Here is a 21,632-nt window from a genome sequence, read left to right on the forward strand (position 1 = left end):
AATCAAAATAATTTATATAGTCTAAATATGGCAAAATATAGGGCTTATTTTTCACGTATCTGTTATTTTCCCACAGAACCATGCCTTACTGCCTAGGCAAATCCCAACCGCAAAGGTTTGGACCTCTCTAGGCTTTCCGTTTACACTTTTACATGCCTTTACTATGGTACTTGAGCTGGCAAAGTCTCAGTTGAAATCTCAAATGCTGCTAATGGAAAAGAGTGGGCCTAATTTAAAATCTCTTTCAAGACGCTCCCAGTTGCAGACAAAAAGGTGGCTTAAGTTCAGAGAATGCACACACTTTATATTCCAATGAGGATGACTTCTGCTTTGGATAGTAAAGTGTGTTCAATGTTTGAAACTTCCTAGATCTATAATTAGGGTATAAGGCTTGTTTTCTGGGAATCTGGCTGGCATGAAGTTTCAAAAGTGGTCTTCATCAATACCCAGTCAATACCCAGTCATCATATAATTTAGAATAAACTCCACATATCTAGTCTAAAAATGCTTTAATTGCCATGTTATAGCCCAGTTAAGTTTGAATGAGCTTATTGTTTTTCTGTACTATATACTGAATATAATATAATGTTTTTGTAAAGGAAAATGTTGGCATAGTATTGCTCCCTGAGATATTTAAATCTCAGTGTCTAACTGTACAGGGAAGGCAGTTGTATTTGCAGGCTTCCCTACAGCTAGGGAAACATATTTATAACAACAATAGCCAAGTTGTCAGCATAATATCAAATCATATGAATAGTTTCCACTGTAGCACTGTTCCAAGTCATGACTAATTTCTTCACTAACTTGAACTTGATGACAATGACACAATGTGTTACTCTAATATAATACTCTAATATATTCTTAAGATAAAATCCATTTAAAATGAAGCAACGATTTTCTATGTCAATTCTCACTGTAAATCCTGGAAGGGCCCAAACTGTTTTGCAAAGGGAGCCTTATTTTCCGTGCCTGCTGTAGTAACAAAATCTGTCCGTGAAACAGGAACATACTGTAAACTGTTTGAATCAGAGTTTGCTTTAGCTCTCTGATGAGAAAGAACAAACATAGGCTGTAATTATTTCTAAAACCTCTACTAAACTCATTAAAAGGCACGAATCTCCCCGGGGCTCGGAATAAGATGCATACACAATGGAGAATAGAGCACGCCCGTGCTATTCCTACAACCTCAGTAAACTCCTTTTTTCCATGCTACCATCCACTTTAAAAAGAAACTGTTATTAGCTGCACCTGCTGGCTGGTTTTAGCTTCTATAAGAGAGGTGGAGAAACACCTTTCACATGCTACTTGTGTTACTGACAAGGTCAGGAGGAATTTGTAGCCCAAACCAATTACATGATAGGCATCAGTCAATAAATTGTATCGGGATAGAATCAAATAGCAACACATGGCACAGTTTTTGCATGAAGTGCACATTTTGTTCTCTAGCTCCAGCTCTTCTTCACATGCTCAACTGTTTCCATCCTCCTCAGGCATCTCACTTGTTGTTCTGACCCTGTATCCATCCCAAGCTGACATCTTCAGTCTGTCACACTGTATTAGGGTGATAACAAAAAAATGTGTCCAGCTCTTTGGATTGAGGGCGTGTGAAGAAATCAAAGCTACCAGCTGACCCCCCTGCATTCACTTCATATATCTGCATCTTGTCTCTCTCTCCTCTTTCCTCAGCTGTTGTTCTCTCTGCACTGGACCCTGCAACAGCATCCATTCTGTCCCTCTCTCGCTCCTCAAGCTCAGCTGCATCTGCTTTATTTATCAAACTTTATTATAATTTGAAAGAATACTCACAAGAACATAGCTTGTTTGATTTATAAAATGGATAGTTCCAGTCTCTGATTGGTCAAAACAGCGATCCAGCTGTGCTATATTCAACCATAGGCCACTGTTAGGCCTTCTCACCGTTCCATAAATTATATCTTTGCGCAACAACCTAATCAACATCGACCGAAGTATCAAACCCAATCAAATTCATGTGAAACGATTGCTTTAGATTTGGGATTTTGTTAGTGTGATACAATACATGCAATGTGAAATCTACGCTGCGAGTGTCCTGTAGGGGGCAATACTGTAGCCAAATGGCATGTCATGCTATGGTTTTACAAATAAAAATTGGCTAATGCCACCATCAGCTCGGCTTGCCATGATTTTGTTTCAGATTATATCAGCGGTAACCAGCTAAATGGTGGAGAGAGAGAGAGACACGTGACCTGGGAAATGTTTGAGCTAATGTTTTTTTTTTTTTAGTAACCCAGCTAGCTAGCTAGCACAGGACGGCTAGTCGATTGGCTAGCGGAGCTTAGCATAGCTATACATAGCTGACTAGATCTCAAAAAGTGACTAACGTTACAAATATTGGTGTAGCCGTTTTATAAAAGCAATAAGGTAGGAGGCTGTGATATATCGTGTATATGGTCACAGCCAAGGCGTTATTAGGTACGAGGCGCAGCCGAGTCTTTAATCTATTTTAATGCAGCCATAAACTCTACTGCTTGTACCTGCGGTGCTCGACCCTGCCACAGCGTCATCTTCTTCAGTGGGCTCCCTAGGCTGGCTGATTAACACTGTCATCCTGACGTCCCTCGCTGTCCCTACTACCAGCCGGCCTGCAGAACATGTCCGTTATTTTTGTGCACTTTGCAGCATCTGCCTCGAGAGACCGTCGCCGTTTGTCTCTAATCTTTTCTGCCCCACCTTTTCTTTTTCTCTCCATTTTCTACACTGACACTCATTCACTATCAATACAAGAGGTTCAAACGAAAGATGAAATCTGGCTGACCAATCCCGTTCTAAGAAAATCCGGGCAAGTCCAATCAGCGAGTGGCCACTCCTCGCCCCCCTTAGATATTGTGATATTGGATCTACCCATGAGATGACTGGTGCGGTGATGTGTGTGCGAGAGAGCGAGACTGCCAAGTTAATAACAGCGTCATTCTCAGCATGTAATGGGGGGGGAAAAAATAATAATTATAAATCAAACGTAGACCAGCGGCCCACGCAGGTCCAAACAGACCGGCCCAACGGGGATTCTCCCGCACTTCCCGATGGCCAGTCCGCGCCTGCTGCGGACTCACCATGCAGCCGCCCAAGAGCTACAGCGTCGGAGGACAACGCGGCTCTCGGGCAGCTTACAGGCAAGCCCGCAGGCGCCCGGCCAGACTACAGGGGTCGCTGGTGCGCGGTGAGCCGAGGATACCCTGGCCGACCTAACCCTCCCTCCCCCCGGCTGATGCTCAGCCAATTGTGCGCCGCCTCCTGGGAGCTCCCGTCCACGATCGGCTGTGGAATAGCCTGGACTCGAACCAGCGACGTCCAGGCTATAGAGCGCATCCTGCACTCCACGCGGAGCGTCTTTACCGGAATGCGCCATTCGGGAGCCCCATCGGTAGGCATTTCTGTAGCTAATACCTATAGTAGAGCTCACAACAGTAATCCGCACCAGTAGTCCACATCAATAAGTACACAATTAAAATGCTTCAGAAGGCTCTTAAACTGATGGAGATTTGCATACGAGACATAAATAGCATAACTACAGTTTACCACAGTATCTACATGGGCTACAGATGGCCTGCTGTCAATACTACCTGGACCACTGATCTGCAGTACAGTACATGGAAGAAAAAAAATAAACATGTTCCACTACACTGTACAGTATCCAATATGTGTATGTACTATAGCACCAACTTCAAATACAGAACTACATTAACAACATGTAGGCTAATTCTTCTTCAATGGCACTTTAGTTATACTGTAGCTGCACATGTTACAGTATTCAATACATGTAAATACATATTCAGTAACTTTATATTTTTTCCAAACATATAATTAGAAACCAGTACTATAACATCTATACTGTATGTCTGGTAATACAATTTAGCTGTACGGCATTGTATACTGTATGTGACGACATTCATATGAAATCACATAATCAATAATGATTAGCAGCCTGTGTTCCCACAAAAAGTCAACGAACTCCCAGCCAGTAGGGCTGGAACAAGGTCCATTAAAGGACTGTATAACCAAAAGGTTGAGTAAGTGTTTACATTTTAAAGCATTGAAAGATTAAACACAAAACACAATGGTTTTTATTTTAAACTCCCCCCTACTTAAAAACACTGTTGCAATAAAAAGATTAAAATAGATGTTTACGATTCCCCCAGGATCACGAAAGCTTCATAAGAAAAGACTCATCAGCTATAATCAGAACTCAGTACAAGAGATAAAGTGGCAGTGGCAGGCCCGCCACTTGGCAGTTTTTCAATTTCAACACCTACTATGGATGAGTTATTCTGAGGGTTAAAGATGCTATTGAAAGTTTAACTCGGTGGCTTTGTATAGAATACAAATACAGTGGTTCAGCTTTGACCTTCAATGGCTCACGTTTCCTGCTCTGAGTGTGTTTAAGCTCCTCAAAATCAGGGTCTTCATACTTACTTTGTCCGAAGGTGGTGGTGTCTGAAAGTACAATGAACTCATTCAGACCTGTTGTCAGGCAGGAAGATGTTGGAGGGGAGCTATTTTCTTTGGCTGTAACAGGTTTGGGTCCTTTGAAAGTATTTGAAGAGGACGTTATTTGTCCCTTATGTGAATAAAAACTAATAGACCAGGAGCAGGTCGATTTAAGAAGCTATTAAAAAGTGTTTTTTAAACATTGATTGTTAATAGGTGGTGTTCAATTGGTAAGCTATTGGAAGATTTTTTTTGTTGTTGTTGTTTGCCAAATTTGATTTTATACATGGCACCTGAGTGAACATCTACAGATACATTTTAAACAATGCTAAACAAAAGAAAGAGAACAAAAAGAACTTTAAAATTCATAAATGTGTTATGTGCCCTCGTGCATCCTCATAAAAATGTGGGAATTCAGTTTATTTGCTGTTGTGTTAACAAGCCTAAATGTTAGGTGCTGAGAGATCCTATTATTGTAAAAAAAAAAAAAAAAAAAAAAAAAAAAAAACTCCAGAAGGCAGAACACCATTGAGCTAGGAATTCCAAAGCCTGAAGCCCAGGACTTCAGAAAGGCTGAACAGGGGGGTGAATGAGGGAAGAATAACAAGGAGGGAGACATGCAGGCAGACCTACAGCACTAAAATAAACAAGTGGGGGAGACCACAAAACTTGAAAGAAAAAGATTAAATGTTTAATAGATCTACACTGAATATATATATACTTTATAATGACGCAGTATAATAAGCCACTGACTCAAAAGGCAATTCAGCTGTTTAAAGAACACCCAAACCACAATTCTCAGATTACCCTTGGGGGCACCCCCCAAGACACTCTCACTCAGCTTTGATGTTTAAGTTTTGTAGTAGGAATAATTATTTTTCAAACCAGTAAAAAGCAGGGCTTGACTACCTGGTCCAACAGGATACTGCAGAAATACAGCTGTGAAACTAAAAGTGAAGAATTCACTGCTCAGTATGAATGGAGCCTCTGTCCATGTGCAGCCTTGCCCTCCTGCTTGCAGTATTACTGGAATAATGATCTAGTCTAGTACCCCTGCTGGAGTATATTGTAACTTTGGGGGAAATCTATACTTCGATGCATGATTTCTGATATTTGTGCAAATGTAGATTCCTGTAACCTGCATGATTCTGAATGAATCAACAGCCACAGCCTTGATAACGTGGCAAAGGATAGACGTCTGCATGCGTTCTCAGAATCAATAAGACAAGTGCCTACAGGTTTCTGGCATTTAAATGGTTAAAGTTCCACACTGGAGGAAAGTGTTATCAGAATTAAAGTTAACACATGTTACCTATTGATCGTGCAGTAAACGATGTAAAGAATACATTCAGGAATTTTGACTGCCAGGAGCATGCTCTTGCTTGACTTCAGAACGACATGAACTGAATACTCTTCATAAACCATTCAGTTTCTGTTTATTTCTTAAGTTGTTTACTGTACCTTTTCATGAACTTTGGTGAAGAAGAAGATCAGTGAGCATTTATTAACAAAATAAGGCAAATAAAACCCCAAAAAACATTTGTTTGGCAAAAGCAATTTATTCAAAAAAAAAAAAAAAAAAAGAATTTCATGTTGCACATAAAAATAAACCCATATCTCTTTCTCACCTGGAGCGTCAACTAAGGTCTTTATTTAAATAAAGCAAAACAGAATAAATCAAACACTGGAAACGCTAAATGTGCTCTCTGCTATTTTGTTTACATTTTATACATAATTGTTGTGTTTGTACAATTCATAAACCAGTGACAACTCCCTTCCTAGGTGTTGGAATCAGCTGGATTCAGCATTATGTAACAACCAACTCTTTGGATGATTGTTGGTCATGCTTAACTAGTATTGACTAAGTTTAACATTTCCCTCTGTTCTGTAGATTTTCCAATTTAAAACAGACCTGTCTTGGCAGGTTTAATTTAGGAAATCCCCAAAGTGTACAAGCAGCAAATAAAAAAATAAGCTAATTTAATGCCTTTACATTTTTAGCACTGTTGTGTGCCACATTAAACCCCTGACATTCTCGTTGTTTGTGGATTATTTCCTCATTGTTCTCGGGGGAGTGTCATCCCTAATTAGCAGTCTATCAGAGGAATGACAGGTAACTGTCTCTTTCACAGTGACAAGCTGTCTATCTTTCTGCACCCTCGACATGCTTTGATGACAAGCTTGTACAGTAGTGCTGGTCAGAATGACTAGTAAGAAACAATATGCATGCAAGTTTTAGCCCTTTAGCAATTGTTATTATAGATCAGTCACAGTGGTGTAAACTTTAGACTGGAACAAAAATTAGTGTGATTTTAGGGTAAAACGCACCAAGATCATCTAAAAAAACAAAACCACAGAGTAACTATTAACGTCACTATTAACATAAAAAGGTACAGACAAATCAAGCATAAGCATCATAATGTCCAAGCTCAGATAAAGAACACAAATAAAGAATGCTGGCCATATCTTTCATTTTAGAATCCATAAAACAGTCTTTTCTCTACATACAGTATGCAGCATTAAGAAGAATTTGAGCTATACATATGACAGGTGTACCCCAGTAGAACTAGTTACAAGTCTGCCTATCAGATATGTTGTAAGGCTGTCCCACACCAATCTGGGGCTTCAGCTATCCCCAGATCCCAGTGTTTTTAATCCGAGGGCTACAGCACATCCTGTCTAAAGCCCAGTATATACTGGATGAGGAATCATGATTCTGAATGTGAAATGTTCCTGTGTTTCTGGAAACAAGGAAGCATGTCTCCCGGAGTTCATTTGGCTCCTACTTTGATAAATATGTTGCCTTTGGTCAATCAGAAGAGACTCTTTTGAGATTGTGGCCTTTCAATATGGAAGCTTTGAACAGCTGTTAAAATGTATCAGTTTAATTTATATGTAGTTGTCAGAGGGACTAAGTCTAAACATCTTATTATGATAGTGGCAGCACTTAATGCAATATTCCCTCCATTGCCGAAATAACAGTTGATGAAACATGGTTGCTCTCGTATGCTCACCTTAATAATTTAGACAAATGCTGGGAGTCTTTGCTGGACTGGAGTACCTCACTATCCGAGCCCAAGCACAGACCCCCTCCAATATGCAATTCCTTGCATTCCCTTTTTTTTTTTTTTTTTTAATATGACTAATGTAATCATTTTAACGAAACCATTCCTTTTTTGCCTATCCCTTCTAGAATTGAATTCAAATAGCTGTACCTTTCCTGTGGAATCTTTCCAGTCCCAGTTTACTAAGCTCCAGCTCCAGTGCAAAATTAGAAATGAAAACAACTTAAAATATTAACTTGACGTTTCATACAGCCAATCTACAATTTCCAATAAATGATATAAATTTTTGCACTGGCGCTTAGTGTGTCTGTCTCAGTGAGGCATATTTATATTGTTGATATTGTTCTTTACTAGATGCCACACCTCACTGGTGACAGCTTTTGTTTGGTCTGAAACTACATGGGCTGGCAGCCTGCCATTCCATCAATCACAGTAAGCTTATCCTGCAGGGCAAAAAGTAATACAACAGCCCTTTTAAATCCTTTCATGTTTTAAATGTATACAATCATTCCCTTGGCTTATCCCTCCCCCCACCCCCAACCTGAATGTATCTGAGTTGAAAAGCAGAGGCAAATTCATACTGTGATCTATTCATATTCTTTATCACTCATAATGGTGCTGAGATACCTTTTTTTTTTTTTTTACAGTTTATGTAAACATAGACCAGATGGTATTGTAAAAACACAATGAGTATAAAACAGTCAACAGGTATGAGTGTTAAAGACAGATTTCTGATCAGCCAAATGGAGCCCTGAACTATTCTGGTAATAGTGACATGTGACAGAATAAATGAATGGGGCCTGCCTATGGACGTGACTCTACTGTACAGCAATCAGAAGTCTTTACTGCACAGTACAGTAGATTAAGTAATTTATAGTTAACAGCAATCTTGCCCATCAAGTCATCTGTAAAATGGAATGGGCTTACAAATAAAACGATAACATACAATCAAAATAATCATATTGCCCACAATAAAATAATAACAAGCATTTTTTTTTTTCCAGTAAACAAATTGCATGAAGGAAAGACAATAAGAGATTGGTCTTTTTCACTGAAGAAGGCTGGGTAAGCTTTCCTGGTTTGGGAACTGGCAGGATAACTATGAATTAGCCAAGCCCGACGTCCAGTGACATCATCACTACGAAGCCCAGGATGGAGGTCCAGGAGGCCAGCTTTCCATTTCCACTACAAAACACAAGGACTGTTTCATTCGGTTTCTTTTGCCATGTTTGGAGCAGATTTACACAGCTTGTGCACTTCAATGCTTGCACCATTCTTACATTTCTGATTAACATGCTCTGCATTCATAATGTTTAAAATACAAGTCCAAACACAGGACCAATGGAAGTTCTCACCTGACTTGTGCCTCAGGAATGATGTCGTCCACCACCACATACACCATGGCTCCGGCAGCAAAGGCTAGAGCATAGGGGAGCAGTGGCTCAGCCACGACCACAGCAAAGGCACCCAACACCCCCGCCACGGGCTCCACCATCCCACTCAGCTGCCCGTACCTGCAGAAACAGGACAGGGAAATCACACAAGAAATATTTTATCAATCAGAAGGAACTTTGAAAATGCTGTCCTGAAAAATAATTTTTTTGTGAGACTGCAGGATGACTGATTCACTACCCCAAATATAATAATGCTCCTTAAAAAACATTTGCCAATTTCACCCAAACGGCATACTTGGGTTCATAGGTGTGTAACACAAATTCATGTAGAGTTCAAAGCAATTGAACAGTGCGCATCACGCCCCAGCCAAAAGGACAACAGGTGCTCTCACAAACAACATTTGATACATAGCAAGGTTCTTTCTCCCTATTCCCCCAAAAATGCAATCCAGTCAAGGTGGTCCGATAAGTGTTGCCTGTATGTTTAGACAGCAGATAATGTCAAGTACTGCTGCAATAATCTGCTATGTGCTGTAGCACCAAACACCAGGGCATCTTGTTATCTCCTCTGTATAGAGTGTGGGTGTGTGAAGATCTGAAAAAATGTTGGGTCTTTCAAAAACAACAGACAATGGTAGAAAGAAAAACTGCTGAGATAAGATAACAGAAATGGAGCCACCACTCGACACCACAAAGTGTATATGCACCATAAAACGTATTTCTTGGCAACAGAAACTACCTTTCTTGCCATCCCCTCTATTGTTTTATGCAACTTAAGTGTTTTATGGCATGTAAATTACCAGACACAGGATTCAAGCTTTTTTTTTCTGCTTCTTCGAATGAACATGCTTTTATTACATGCAACATGCTGATGTTTTCACCTGGGTTATATCAGAAATAGATTTGAAACAAAGTCAAAAGTCCACTGCCAGCATGCGCAGGTAATAGAACGTTTATTATGTAGCCTTGGTACAGAAGTAGGTGACTTGAACAGTGTTGTATGTCATACTGCCTGTCTACCTTGGACTTGATCTTTCTAGCTGTCATTGCTGGGTAAGGCAGGGCAGCCACAGTTAGGGTACCTGCAGTATCAACAAAGCAATAATTATATATATATATATATTTTTTTAATGGATTTTCCTGTGTTTGTAAAAATACTACAGTGCTCTTCTTTCAAAAGATTTTGGTTTGTCAAAACAGGTAACGTTGCATAGACTGTATTTATTTTACCAGAAAGCCTTCCATGTTGACATTCCAGCACCTCGAAGTGGAAGACTCACAGCAAGGCCTTCTGGGAAGTTCTGAATCCCGATTCCAATGGCAAGATTCCTGAAAGAAAAAAAAGAAAGAACAATTACAGCATTACATATTATTTGCTTGTTTCAACAGAGCTTAAAAAATATGAATAATGTTTATACTGGATAAAATATTCTGGAGGTACTGGAAGTATTTTAAATGTTTTTTAAAAATGTTTAATTTATCCACGCAGAAATCAAACACTGATGTTTCGTTGTTGTTAATAGCTGATGAGAGAATACATCAGTGTTTTAATATCATAATTCAAGTTTTTGGGCTGGTTTCACAGACCCCATTTAGCACAGATTTTTGACTACATTATCTAAGTTAAATGAGGTAATTAAAGATAGTTGGTGCTAATCAGGGGCTGTGAAACCATCCACCCAGTCTGCAATCATGTGTCTCTATCACACTCAGTACTGGGACACAGAGTGTTCTAATTGAGGAGTAGGGGGAAGCTAATCAGTGGCTGTGATTTTGTTAGCTGGCTATCTAGCCAATCCTGCTGCTGCTCCAATTATTCCTCCCCTTGTATCATGACCATCCTAAAAGCAGCAGTTGATCCGGAAATGAAGGCAGGTTATAAGCTCCGGAGTGAGGTTGGTTTGGTCATGTATGATCTTCGTTAAACTGGCAAATGATTAGCAGATTACAAAAGCAAAAATGATGACGAGGGAGCTCTGAGTTAAAACAAAAACAACATAAAACCCCCCCCCCCCACAAAATTACAGCAAATGTGACCACCCTTGCTGATATAACTTTTTCTCATCCCTTATTTCTTCCAGATTCCCACATGATGACAAGCTGGGCAAACGGACAGCTACATCTCAAGGAAGGCATGTGAGGAAATGAACATGACCAGGTACCATATGTGAAGGGCAGGGTCCTTTGCAAAATACTTTTTTGACTGTGCCGCCCCATGATTAAATGTAGAACACAAAATTGATGACAGAAAATAGTGGCTGTTGACTCTGTACGATTCACACAAGCCCAAGAGCTAGGATGTCCGAGTCCTGCCTCTGGATCACCAGTAAAGCACTCCATTTAAAACGTATTGACTTCACCTCTCCTGGCTGGCTCAGAACCAAACTTATATCCACAAGTGATAGAAAGTGTTTCTGTTCTTAGAGCTGACACAGCATCTTTTCTGTTGTCCATGCTTGAGAAATCCTATGTGTAAGACTATTTTTGGGTCTTTTTGGCAAACAGTCAGCATGCAAAAATGGGTAACTTGTATCTTACAGTATCTTCAAATACATAATTAAATGAACAATGCTAAGCCGGAAGAATCAACACACGTCAAACAAAAGAAAATGATACCCATGGATTAGTAGAACACAATATGAATGACACAAAGTTATTTTGCCTGTGGCATGAAAAAAAAAATTGCAATAGTTCTGTATTATTAACGATCTGTGAAACCCCAGGACACTTCACTCATCGTTATTGTTTTTTTTTTCTTTTTTTGGTTTTGTTTCTCGTGATTGCCCACAGGGGAAATTATAAGCTGTGTTTTAAATGTGAAAACAGCGGCTTTGTGATATGATTGCTGCGCCACGCCACCTGCTCTAGTAGGGGTCTCTGTAACACCTCCAATTGCATTTGGGGGGAAAAACAATGTTTGTCCACTGTCTACAGCACAGCAGACACAAGCCTGGGCAGCAATTAAACAACATTGTTCAAAGTGATGTTAATGATTTTGTTTGTTTGACTGTGCTTTTGTGCTTGTAGCACTCTGCTGCATCCAGAGAAAATCTTTTGTTCTGCAGCAAAGCCCTGGGGGGCCAGCAAGGCATGAGCCGGGAACGGTTTGGAAACGAAAAAAGCAGCTCTGTTTCTGGAAGATTTTTTTGGCTTTCCCCAGCTGCTGCTGGCACCATGTCAAGATACTGCTTTTGGAGTAGGAAGATTAATGACAGCTAGTCACGAAAAGGCTTGCAGCAGCAGCCTGTGTGTGAATGAGGGAATGCGCATGTACTGTGTGAGGATGTGAGTGAATGTGTACAGTATGTGAGCTTTCTTTGTGTCTGTTTTTATATGCTATTTGCATCCAGCTGAACTCAAATAGCTGTTGTATTTGGTAGAGGACAGTATAAAAATGCAACACTGCCCTTTGCCTGCTTCATTGACAGTCTGATGGAATTTATGACTGAAAAATTAAATACATTCACAACTTTGACTTTGACAACTGGACTTCTGAGGCGAATAATGAGAAACACTAACCATACAAAACGTAGATGTGAAAAGGTATTTATACTGTAATACTGGTGGAGTGGTGGACACTCATACTTCATTAACAGCACCATTGAAACCTTTCATAAAAAGCAGATTTTATGTCATCTATCAAAAATCTTGAAACAACTCATGACAGGAACTGCTCAGCTCGCAACATTATGAGCTGCTTTATATGGCTTCATTCACAAAAGGAGAGATCAAATGCTAATTAAATTGTTTTTCCCCCTCGGGTTGTAAACAAATTCGGTTACCACAAATATCAAGTCTATAAATCGCAACTGTGTATAAGACACATACCCTCTCTATTCAAGCAAATGTAAATTACTGTAAATTACATGAAAAAAACATAAACAGACAATGCTCGACTTAAATTCATGGACAAAATGTTATTTAAATATATACAATAAAATAAAATGTAAAAGTCATAGAAAAATAAAAATCACTGCCCTTGAAGCATTTTCTGCACTATACCTTAAGTCAAATCTGTACACCAGTATCAGTATACATATATATATATATATATATATATATATATATATATATATATATATATAGCGCCGCACCACACACCTCAAAAAGTGCTTAGCAAGTAGACTTGTACACCAAAAGTAATTATAAAGGGTAATGTAATTTAAGTTGGTATGTAATTGTATGAATGTGTTATTGTCATTGATAGGCATATTTTTTATTATGTCATATAGTCTACTCTTGTTTGTAAAATATTTATCCTGGCTATGAAACATCAGGTTGTAAAATGACAGAATTGATTTAATGGAACAAAATTCAACTTGTGCAATTCCTGCTCTCACTGAAAAAGACATTTGTCAAAACCAGACTAAGATGTTATTTTTACATTAGATTTTATGGCTCAGTGTTTAAGTTATGGATGAAGTTTTTTCATGCAGTGACTAATAGTATATTGCAAATGGCTTTTTTCCAGCAGATCACATTAAATCTGATAAGAATTGGATGGAGATTATAAGAACAAACAACATTACATTTACTGAAGTCAATTATACTTTTCATCTAGCCTGTGTCAACTGTGAGAACTGAAATAGTTAAATAAGTTTAACCTCCGGAGACTTCTTGACTGAAGTCTAGACATTACCTCTTAATCAAAACATAATTCAGACCCACATATACCTCATCAGGGATGATATAGTGCCTGAAGACTAGATACAATATCTTAGACTAGATACAATAGATACAATATAACGACTACTACAGTGACATACAGTAACGACTATTTTCTGCAGGACGGAAGAGTTTAATGCAGATCAAAGCTATTACTTATGTAGAATACTAACAACCCCCCCCCCCCCCCCCCACACCAGATCTAGCGTTCCTTGTAGCACCTTGACATACTAAATATGGTGCTGGAATGAGGAAAAAGGATCAGATCCTGACAGCTGCATCCTTAGTCAATGTAGTACGAGTTTCATGGGAAAAAGATGCCAAATCGGCACATCCTCTTTCTAGCAAGGGTGACCTCAGTTTGATTTCAATCCCATGGTCCAGTGAAGGCGATTAATATAGAAGCTCTTGGTCCATTTATAAATGGTCTAGTCTGTTGCAACAATAGGTGTGAAACTGTACAGGTGTTGACTGCAAGTCCATTCTTTAGCTTAGCCAGTTTACTTTCTCTCTATAATCCTGTCGCTGGGCTCAGCCCAATGCTACAACTCAACTGGAATCAGAGCTCCGGCCCAGTTCTGACTGACTATCTCTAATGCCCATCTTAATGGCAGAAAAGCAACCCAAATACAAAAGACAAGGACTTTTTGCAGGGGGACCTAATGACTAATTGTGCTGGAGTCCTCCCTTTGTGTCGGGCATATAGACTCATTCCTGACACAAATGTACTGAATCTGTAATATATATGTATATATATTTTTCAAAAAGCTGCTGGATTACAGCAGCCTCAGTTAATTTAACACTGGGGTGGAGAGAATATGCAGCTCTTTAATACTATTGCATGACATCACTCCTTCCAAATTTCTGTCAGAATCCTTCAGGTCATAAAAAAATATATATCTGAACCTCAGCTGGATCCCCCGCTGGGGCCTAACCTCTGAGCATCCTAAACTTGAACCTTGTCATTTTTTTGGCATACCTTTGACATTACACAGTTTTAGGAAAGAAAGAAAAAAAAGCTACTTCTTGAAAGTGACATTTTGGATTTGCCTGAAGTCTACAGGGACAGAGTGAGGTAATGATTTTAAGAGTTTAATGGAATCTAAAACAATATGCTTTCAGGAACAGGTCGCTTTGGCAATAACGCCCAATACTGGGACTGAGCAGAGGTAAGGGAAGTATACAACACAGCTCGCAGGTGTTATTTTCTTTGTTGCTTTTTATTTGAAAGGGGTTTATGTACCTTTTATGTGTTGTGATTATTTAATACAATTCAAAAATATATTTGCTAAACTGTAAAGACCTCGCTTCCAGAAACTAATAGCCAGGCTACAAAACTAGCAAAATGAAAGAACAAACCCACAGCATGTATAATAGGCACATACAGAATTAAAAGGATGGCAGGCTTGTTCAGTAATTAATGATAACGCTGTGTTTGGAATTGTTTAAATCAAATATCAGCATTGTAAAGTGAAAACCTTGGCTAACAGAGCAGGTATTCATGCAATTAAGGGACTTATTAATGGACCACCTTCTAGAAAGCGAGAGGTCCATCCTACTGACAATCCTTCAAGACACAATCCAGTCCCTTCTGAGCCACACATGCTCTTCCTTGAGATCGACTGGCTTCAAAGATGCAACAAAACCTGGAGCTATTCCCATTGTTCAAAACACTCTGACTGCTGGATGCTGTACAGGTTGCACCTTTAAACATACATCACCCATAAAAAACCCAATGATAAGACATCATACAGCTCAGGGATGGAAATAAAACTCCCACTGCATAGCATTTTGATCCATTCCTGGTTTCACTGTGAGTTTATGAAGACACCACTGGATCTTGTTACCTATAACTGTGGCTAATCAAGCTCATATCAAAACCTGGCCTGGGTGAAACTGCTATGCAAGTAACCTTCTGGTCTTATTTCCATCCCTGCAGCTACATCAGTACGAAGGCCAAGACTGGGTTGCAGTCGTGCAAACACAAACCACACTGGTTAATGGTTAGGAGGGTAAGCTGTGGTTCACTTGAGGAAAAAATGCTGGGAATTTCTAGTGTGGGGACAAAAGGAAACCAGTTATTGGAAAATTATGTCTCATTCCCATCAGAATTGCACATTCTGTACATCCCCAAAGGTCATCCTTATAACTGGGCTGAAATTTTTACTAACTGAAGAATATCTTGCAAATATCCCACAAGCGAGAGCTATTTATTTTTTTATGAGGTCACTAAAGACAAAACAGTACCGTAGACTACTTCCTGCCAAAACTTTAAGTTGCATTTGCTCTATTTTAGTTACTTTTTTCCAAAAACAGAACTTCATAAGTCCTGCCTCAACTGGAAAGAAACACAAAAGAAAAAAACAAACCAAAAAAAGTGCAGGAGTTTTCTTAACAGCAAAAAAAAGAGCCCTCAAACATTATCCCAAAACAGGAAAAGCCATGCATTACTGAAAACAGTGAGTCTACTGTCTGGGGCCTGTTCCTCCTCTGCTCCAGTACAAAGAGGCCATTACCATCCCCAGACCACAACAAATTAACGTCCGGGAAAGGAGAGGGCCTGTGAAAGAGAGGTTCTATGAGAAACAAGAAGAGCTCTTACTGACAAGGCAGGCGCCCCTACCCCCTCCAGAGTGACCTCTCACCTTTGACCCAGCAGTAACAACAAAAACTTCTCATGGAAAGGATGAGAATTGGAAGACTGTACCTGAAGCTGAAATACACAGCATCCACTGATGCTCATTAGTATTGGCACTTTTTACAATTTAAATAGATAAAGGATCATTTAATTAATACGTAATGGCTTACTTTTTTGTTGACAATTACCACTTTATCAGCTCTACCCTAATATACAGTATACATCAGGATTGTGCTGAAATGGGCTGGACAAATCTATATGCACCAGCCCTATAGAAAGACAACAAAATACTCTGGAAAAGTAAGTCAAGTATAATTTACCATAGTTTAAATATCCCATCCAGCAACAGACGTGTGCTCCCTAATGACAGGATGTTTAGGAATAGGTTGAGTTCTGGCCAAAGGAAACAATACAGCACTGCTGGTGTAGACCAGTGACCAGTCTCATCTCTGATCTTGACAAGATAGTAATCGAGGTTGGTGCATCTGTAGGCAAACATTGGGGACCGTAAGGCTGTCACAAGTTGCTGCTGTGGTTATGAGGCACAGTATGAAATGATAGTGCTACAGATCCCATTGATAGAATCAGATTCACATCTGTATCCTGCAATGATCAACTTCCAACTCACTCAAATCTCTTATTAAAATGAGCGGAGTGTTTAACACAGTCCTGAATCCATGCGGTCTGGGGCAGTTTTAAACCACACTATTACTCACAGCGCTTTCTGTGTTTCTTGACACGTCAAATTTGGATCTGTACAATAATTACATAAAGAAACCACCTGCTTCCTCACAGAGCAATCCGGGATTTCAACAGAAGGGATCCCTCCCCTTCCTTTGCCAGTGTTCATTCATCATGATGTTAAACACAAGAAGTGAGCAACCACAGTTTGCTTTCTCTGGAGTATCAATGTTCCTGTCCTGTTTTGGTATAGCCATATGGGAATTTCAGGTGCTAAAAGGTTAAAACCCTTACACTGCATACTGTATATCTCCTAATTCCACATCAAAGCAACAGTGTAAGCTTACATTTTTAAAGCATTTTTCACCCAATATCTAATTCCAAATGCATGAATCTCTGCCATCTAATGTAGTTCCTGCCCAGTAACCAACCAGCCTATAGAACTTCCCTTAATGACTGTCCAGATTAGAAACCAGTCATTTAGAACCATTTCCACTGAGTGACTGTAATTGACCCCATGGAACCACAAGCAATGTTCTCAAGAGAAAGCATAGTACATTTTAGATATTACTTACTGACATGAACATGACTTTCATTCTAACAGAATATGAGAAGAACATAGCGAATGGAAAAGCACTACCGGACAAAATGTGCAAACATGCTTTAAAGTTGCTCTCAAGTCGTCTTCTGTGACATCACTCCCCCCTTACTTGAAACCTGAATGGTATCTCCCACTTTACAAGTGCAAATGTGGTTTACAAACCAAGCCACAAACTGATAACATCTAATCTGATAAAATGGCTAATTGGTTTGGATTACTTTTGTCCATAGAATACAACTGGTATACTGCCTGATCTTGATTTGGATCATCACGGCATGCAATGGATCAGATACAAGTTGTTTGACAGCCCATGCACACTGTACACTGCACACACAAAGCTATACTGTCACATTCTGCTGTGTAAACAGGTCATGTATCAGTCAAATGTCTTGTTGGCTCTCAATTAAAAACACAAAGAGCCATACTGATAAAACGTTTAGCTTTTTCCATAGAGTTTTTTTTTTTTTTTTTTTACAAATGCGGATAACTATCAAAAAAAGATTTTAAAAATGTGCTAGGAAGAGTTTATATATAGCAAGTTGCATTTTTTAAAGGAAATGATGCATTGTAGCATCCTGAAAACGCTATTAAAAACAAAATATGCTTTGGGTAATCCCTTTATTAAAATCATGTTGATATGTTTTTTATTTTATAACAGTATATCTGCTGTGGTGAATTAACAATATTTTAATAAATGTCACCCAGTTTTTTTGCAGTAATGTCTCCAGTCACATAAAATGGTTTTGCTGTTTTCCTCAAAAAGGTTTGCTTTAATGTACATCACTATACTGTATAATATAAATTACATGCAGTATAACCTGTGTACCCGCTCATACATTTGCTATAAGAAAGAAAATCTATACTCTTGGTGAATGTCTGCATTCAGCAGTTACAGTACGCATTCTATCCAGAACAAACGTACTGAGCTGTACATTCCCACCAGCTACAGCACTTTCTGTTTCTCCAGTGAGTCAGTGTAGCACTCAGTCCTTCACAGTGTGTACAGTACCCCCCGCCTCTTGCTGAGACTTGCGTGGCAGGCTTACATACTGTTTTGATTGTTATCACATGCCATGAAAGAGCTGATTGTTTTCGGGAGCCCGATTACATCACAGCTTCCCACTTTAGCTGCCTGGCGGGCCTTTTGATGGCCCTGCAGGTGGGAAGCAGAGTGCTTGGAAACCACAGGGGCCCCAGAGCACTTCCTCATACCTGCCCTACCTGTTCGACCCAGCCAGCTTAGCACGCAACCGGCTCTCTGTTTATCACAGCTCCTCACGCAATCTGTGACTGTAAGCTAGTGCAGAGAGGAAGGTGTGTGCGCATGCTGAGCTTAATCACTGTGTGTGAGTAAAATACACCTCACCGACAAAGATATAGCCGAACACAGTAAAATAAAATATAGTTCATACTGCACTGCTTTTACAATACCATTAACTGCCTGTGCAAATCAACTTTTAACTTAAAAAATTCAGCCGAAAGCAGTTATTGTGATAGTTTATTACTATTATATTTTTTGTGTTCAGATACTGCATTGGTGCATGTGGTATATGTGATTTGTTTGACTTACCAAACATTATAATATATTATTTGTACTAATTGGTAAATTGATTATTATTATTGTCTTGTGCAACATAACAATGGCTCTACTCCTTGACATTTCTACAGAGGATATGGTGCAGAGCTTTTTTCCCCCTCAAGTTTACATATTGTAAGTAAATGAATCAAACCTTATGTACTGCTAGACTCGTGAAGATTTCAAACTACTGACCGAGATTCCAGAACTTGGGTATATTTTGAAGGCAAAGGCGAATTTTGAGAGAATAATCAATTTTAACGCTTTAAAACAAGCAAATACTACTCAGAACAACAACCGAACTGCTCCACCCTGCAACTATCTTGTTTCTATTTAGTTTTGTACTATTAAATACAATTACTTCATTCTTCTCAGAAAATGTGTCTTAGATGAAGTTTGCCCAAACTTCTCCCAAGCTGGGGGCCCTTGTGTGTATTAACTTCAAAGTGCTGATACAGGGCAATCTTAAAAAGCTAAAGCCTGTAACATCCTGCGCTAATCCCAGGTTTTGCATGGGTTAAAGGGTTGATACTGTGTAGGCTTTTTTGTCCCTGAGGACAGTCTTAACCTTTATAGATGTTCTAGCCAACTCCCACGTGCAAGTCTAATGCATATATGTCTTTTATAACCTGCAGTTATAAAGTGCGTTCAAACACAGTAGTGTAGCTATATAAGAACCAAAGAGAAGTTTCTATCCAATATAATGAGATGGGAAAGACATCAGCTGAACCTGATCTGAATTATAAATCCAAGAAAAGTTGAAATAAACTGCTTGTAATTGGACACTGAAGACTAGCCTTACGTGCGTTACTGCTGCAGTGAAGTACTCCAGTCAAACAAAAGAAAACACACACATTATATATATATATACACACACACACATATACACTCTGCAGTGCAAAAGTCTTAGACATGTTGCATTTTTCTACTCTGATGCATTATGAGCATCAACAATTTACTTAGCGCCTCCACTAGTGTTTTCTACTATTATAACAACCTTGACTTGCATAAAGAAGGAAAAACACTAAGTGGAATTTTGAGTGAAATTGACAACAGAACTGGCAGAAGGCACAGGTGTCGTTGTACATCAAATCAACAGTACGAAGGTTACTCTTGAAATCAGCACTTAAAGGATGTGTTGCAGTAAGAATTCCTCTGTTAAGAAAGGGGAACAAGACTAAAAGGCTAAAATATGCACAAGAACACAGAAATTGGACTATGGAACAATGGTCAAAGGTGCTTTGGACTGTTGATGGATGGACAACGACACCTGTGCCTTCTGCCAGTTCTGTTGTCAATTCAACGCTTGTCTTCTTTCTATTCCTTAAGGATATTATCTTCAAGTATTGCTCATCCCTGTTAGACAGCTTTTTGGGTCTTCCAGTCCTCAGTTTGTCAATTACAGATGGTGTTTCTCTGTACTTGCGAACTATTTCACTCAATGTGTTTCCTTCTTCAAGGTTGTTGTAATAGTAGAAAACACTAGTGGAGGCTTTGAGTAAACTGTTGATGCTCATAATGCATCAGAGTAGAAAAATGCAACATGTCTAAGACTTTTGCACAGCAGTGTATATATATTGTTTTATAAATCTAAACCAAAAACATAAAACGTCAAAACACATTTTTGGTAAGACAAATTGTATGTTCTGTACAACAAAAAGGAAGGGCTTAATATTTAGCTTTATCACCGTTTTTGAGTCAACCAGCTCTCAACTACAGTTAACAACACTTTCCATCTCCCCTGTAGTCATTTCACTCACAGTAGCATGGGATAGATTTAATTGCAAATGATGTATGTACTGTACACATGATGACATAGAGCCAAGCTATTTTAACCACATGAGCCAGATCAGCTGCTGTAGTATTCTAAACATGATAGATTGCAGTAAGAAATTATCAAGAGTCTCAAGTACACCTGGCAGGCACACTGGAGCAGCCAGCTACCTGTGGAGGTCACAGGTGCTATGCAAATCAGAACAGATGCTTTGCAATTTAGGAACTGTAACAGTGAGATGCATGTCTGTATCAAAACAGCATTAAGCCCAGTGCTAAGTTTACACAATTTATTTGTGTGTGTATATATATATATATATATATATATATATATATAGATACATATATGGACAATTCTGACATAAAAAAAAACTTGTCAAATAACTACTGGATGAAAGGCAATGAAACCAGCTTGTAGTTTCAGTTAATAAAGCACTTGGAGGGGGAGAGCACACCAGTCTTTACAAGGCACAGCAAGGGTTTAGGGTAATTCTAACATTTCCCTCTTTTACATACTGTACTGTTCAAATCATTAACCTGCACTCATTGGCCAAGGAGCTGAAGGCAGCTTTTGTGTTTTTTGTCCTGAGAAATTAACCCGCAGATTCCAAGCATAAACCACACAAAGGAAGCACTTACAAACCACTAAGCCTCTACAAATGCTGCCTTTCACATTAACAGAGCTCTCCCCTGCGTAAAGCCCCAAATATTTTGTGTGTCTTTGCTGATTAAGGGCATCCCAGGCACTGACTTTTTTTTAACATCTTTATACATA

General features: G+C 39.1%; 1 protein-coding gene across 3 annotated transcripts in view; it reads right to left on the minus strand.

Moving 5' to 3' along the window:
* Positions 1-6,095: 6,095 nt before the first annotated feature.
* Positions 6,096-21,632, minus strand: part of LOC117423027 (zinc transporter ZIP11-like) — a 138,750-nt gene continuing 123,213 nt past the window's right edge. For all 3 annotated transcript variants that reach the window (XM_058989842.1, XM_034038371.3, XM_034038370.3), the window contains exons 9-11: positions 10,154-10,252; positions 8,885-9,043; positions 6,096-8,714 (exon numbers count right to left, since the gene is read on the minus strand). In XM_058989842.1, coding sequence (XP_058845825.1) covers positions 8,636-8,714; positions 8,885-9,043; positions 10,154-10,252 — 337 coding nt within the window. In that variant the 3' untranslated portion in view covers positions 6,096-8,635. The remainder of the gene's footprint in view (positions 8,715-8,884; positions 9,044-10,153; positions 10,253-21,632) is intronic.

The sequence above is a fragment of the Acipenser ruthenus genome, chromosome 17 (assembly GCF_902713425.1).
Source record: "Acipenser ruthenus chromosome 17, fAciRut3.2 maternal haplotype, whole genome shotgun sequence".
Classification (NCBI taxonomy): domain Eukaryota; kingdom Metazoa; phylum Chordata; class Actinopteri; order Acipenseriformes; family Acipenseridae; genus Acipenser; species Acipenser ruthenus.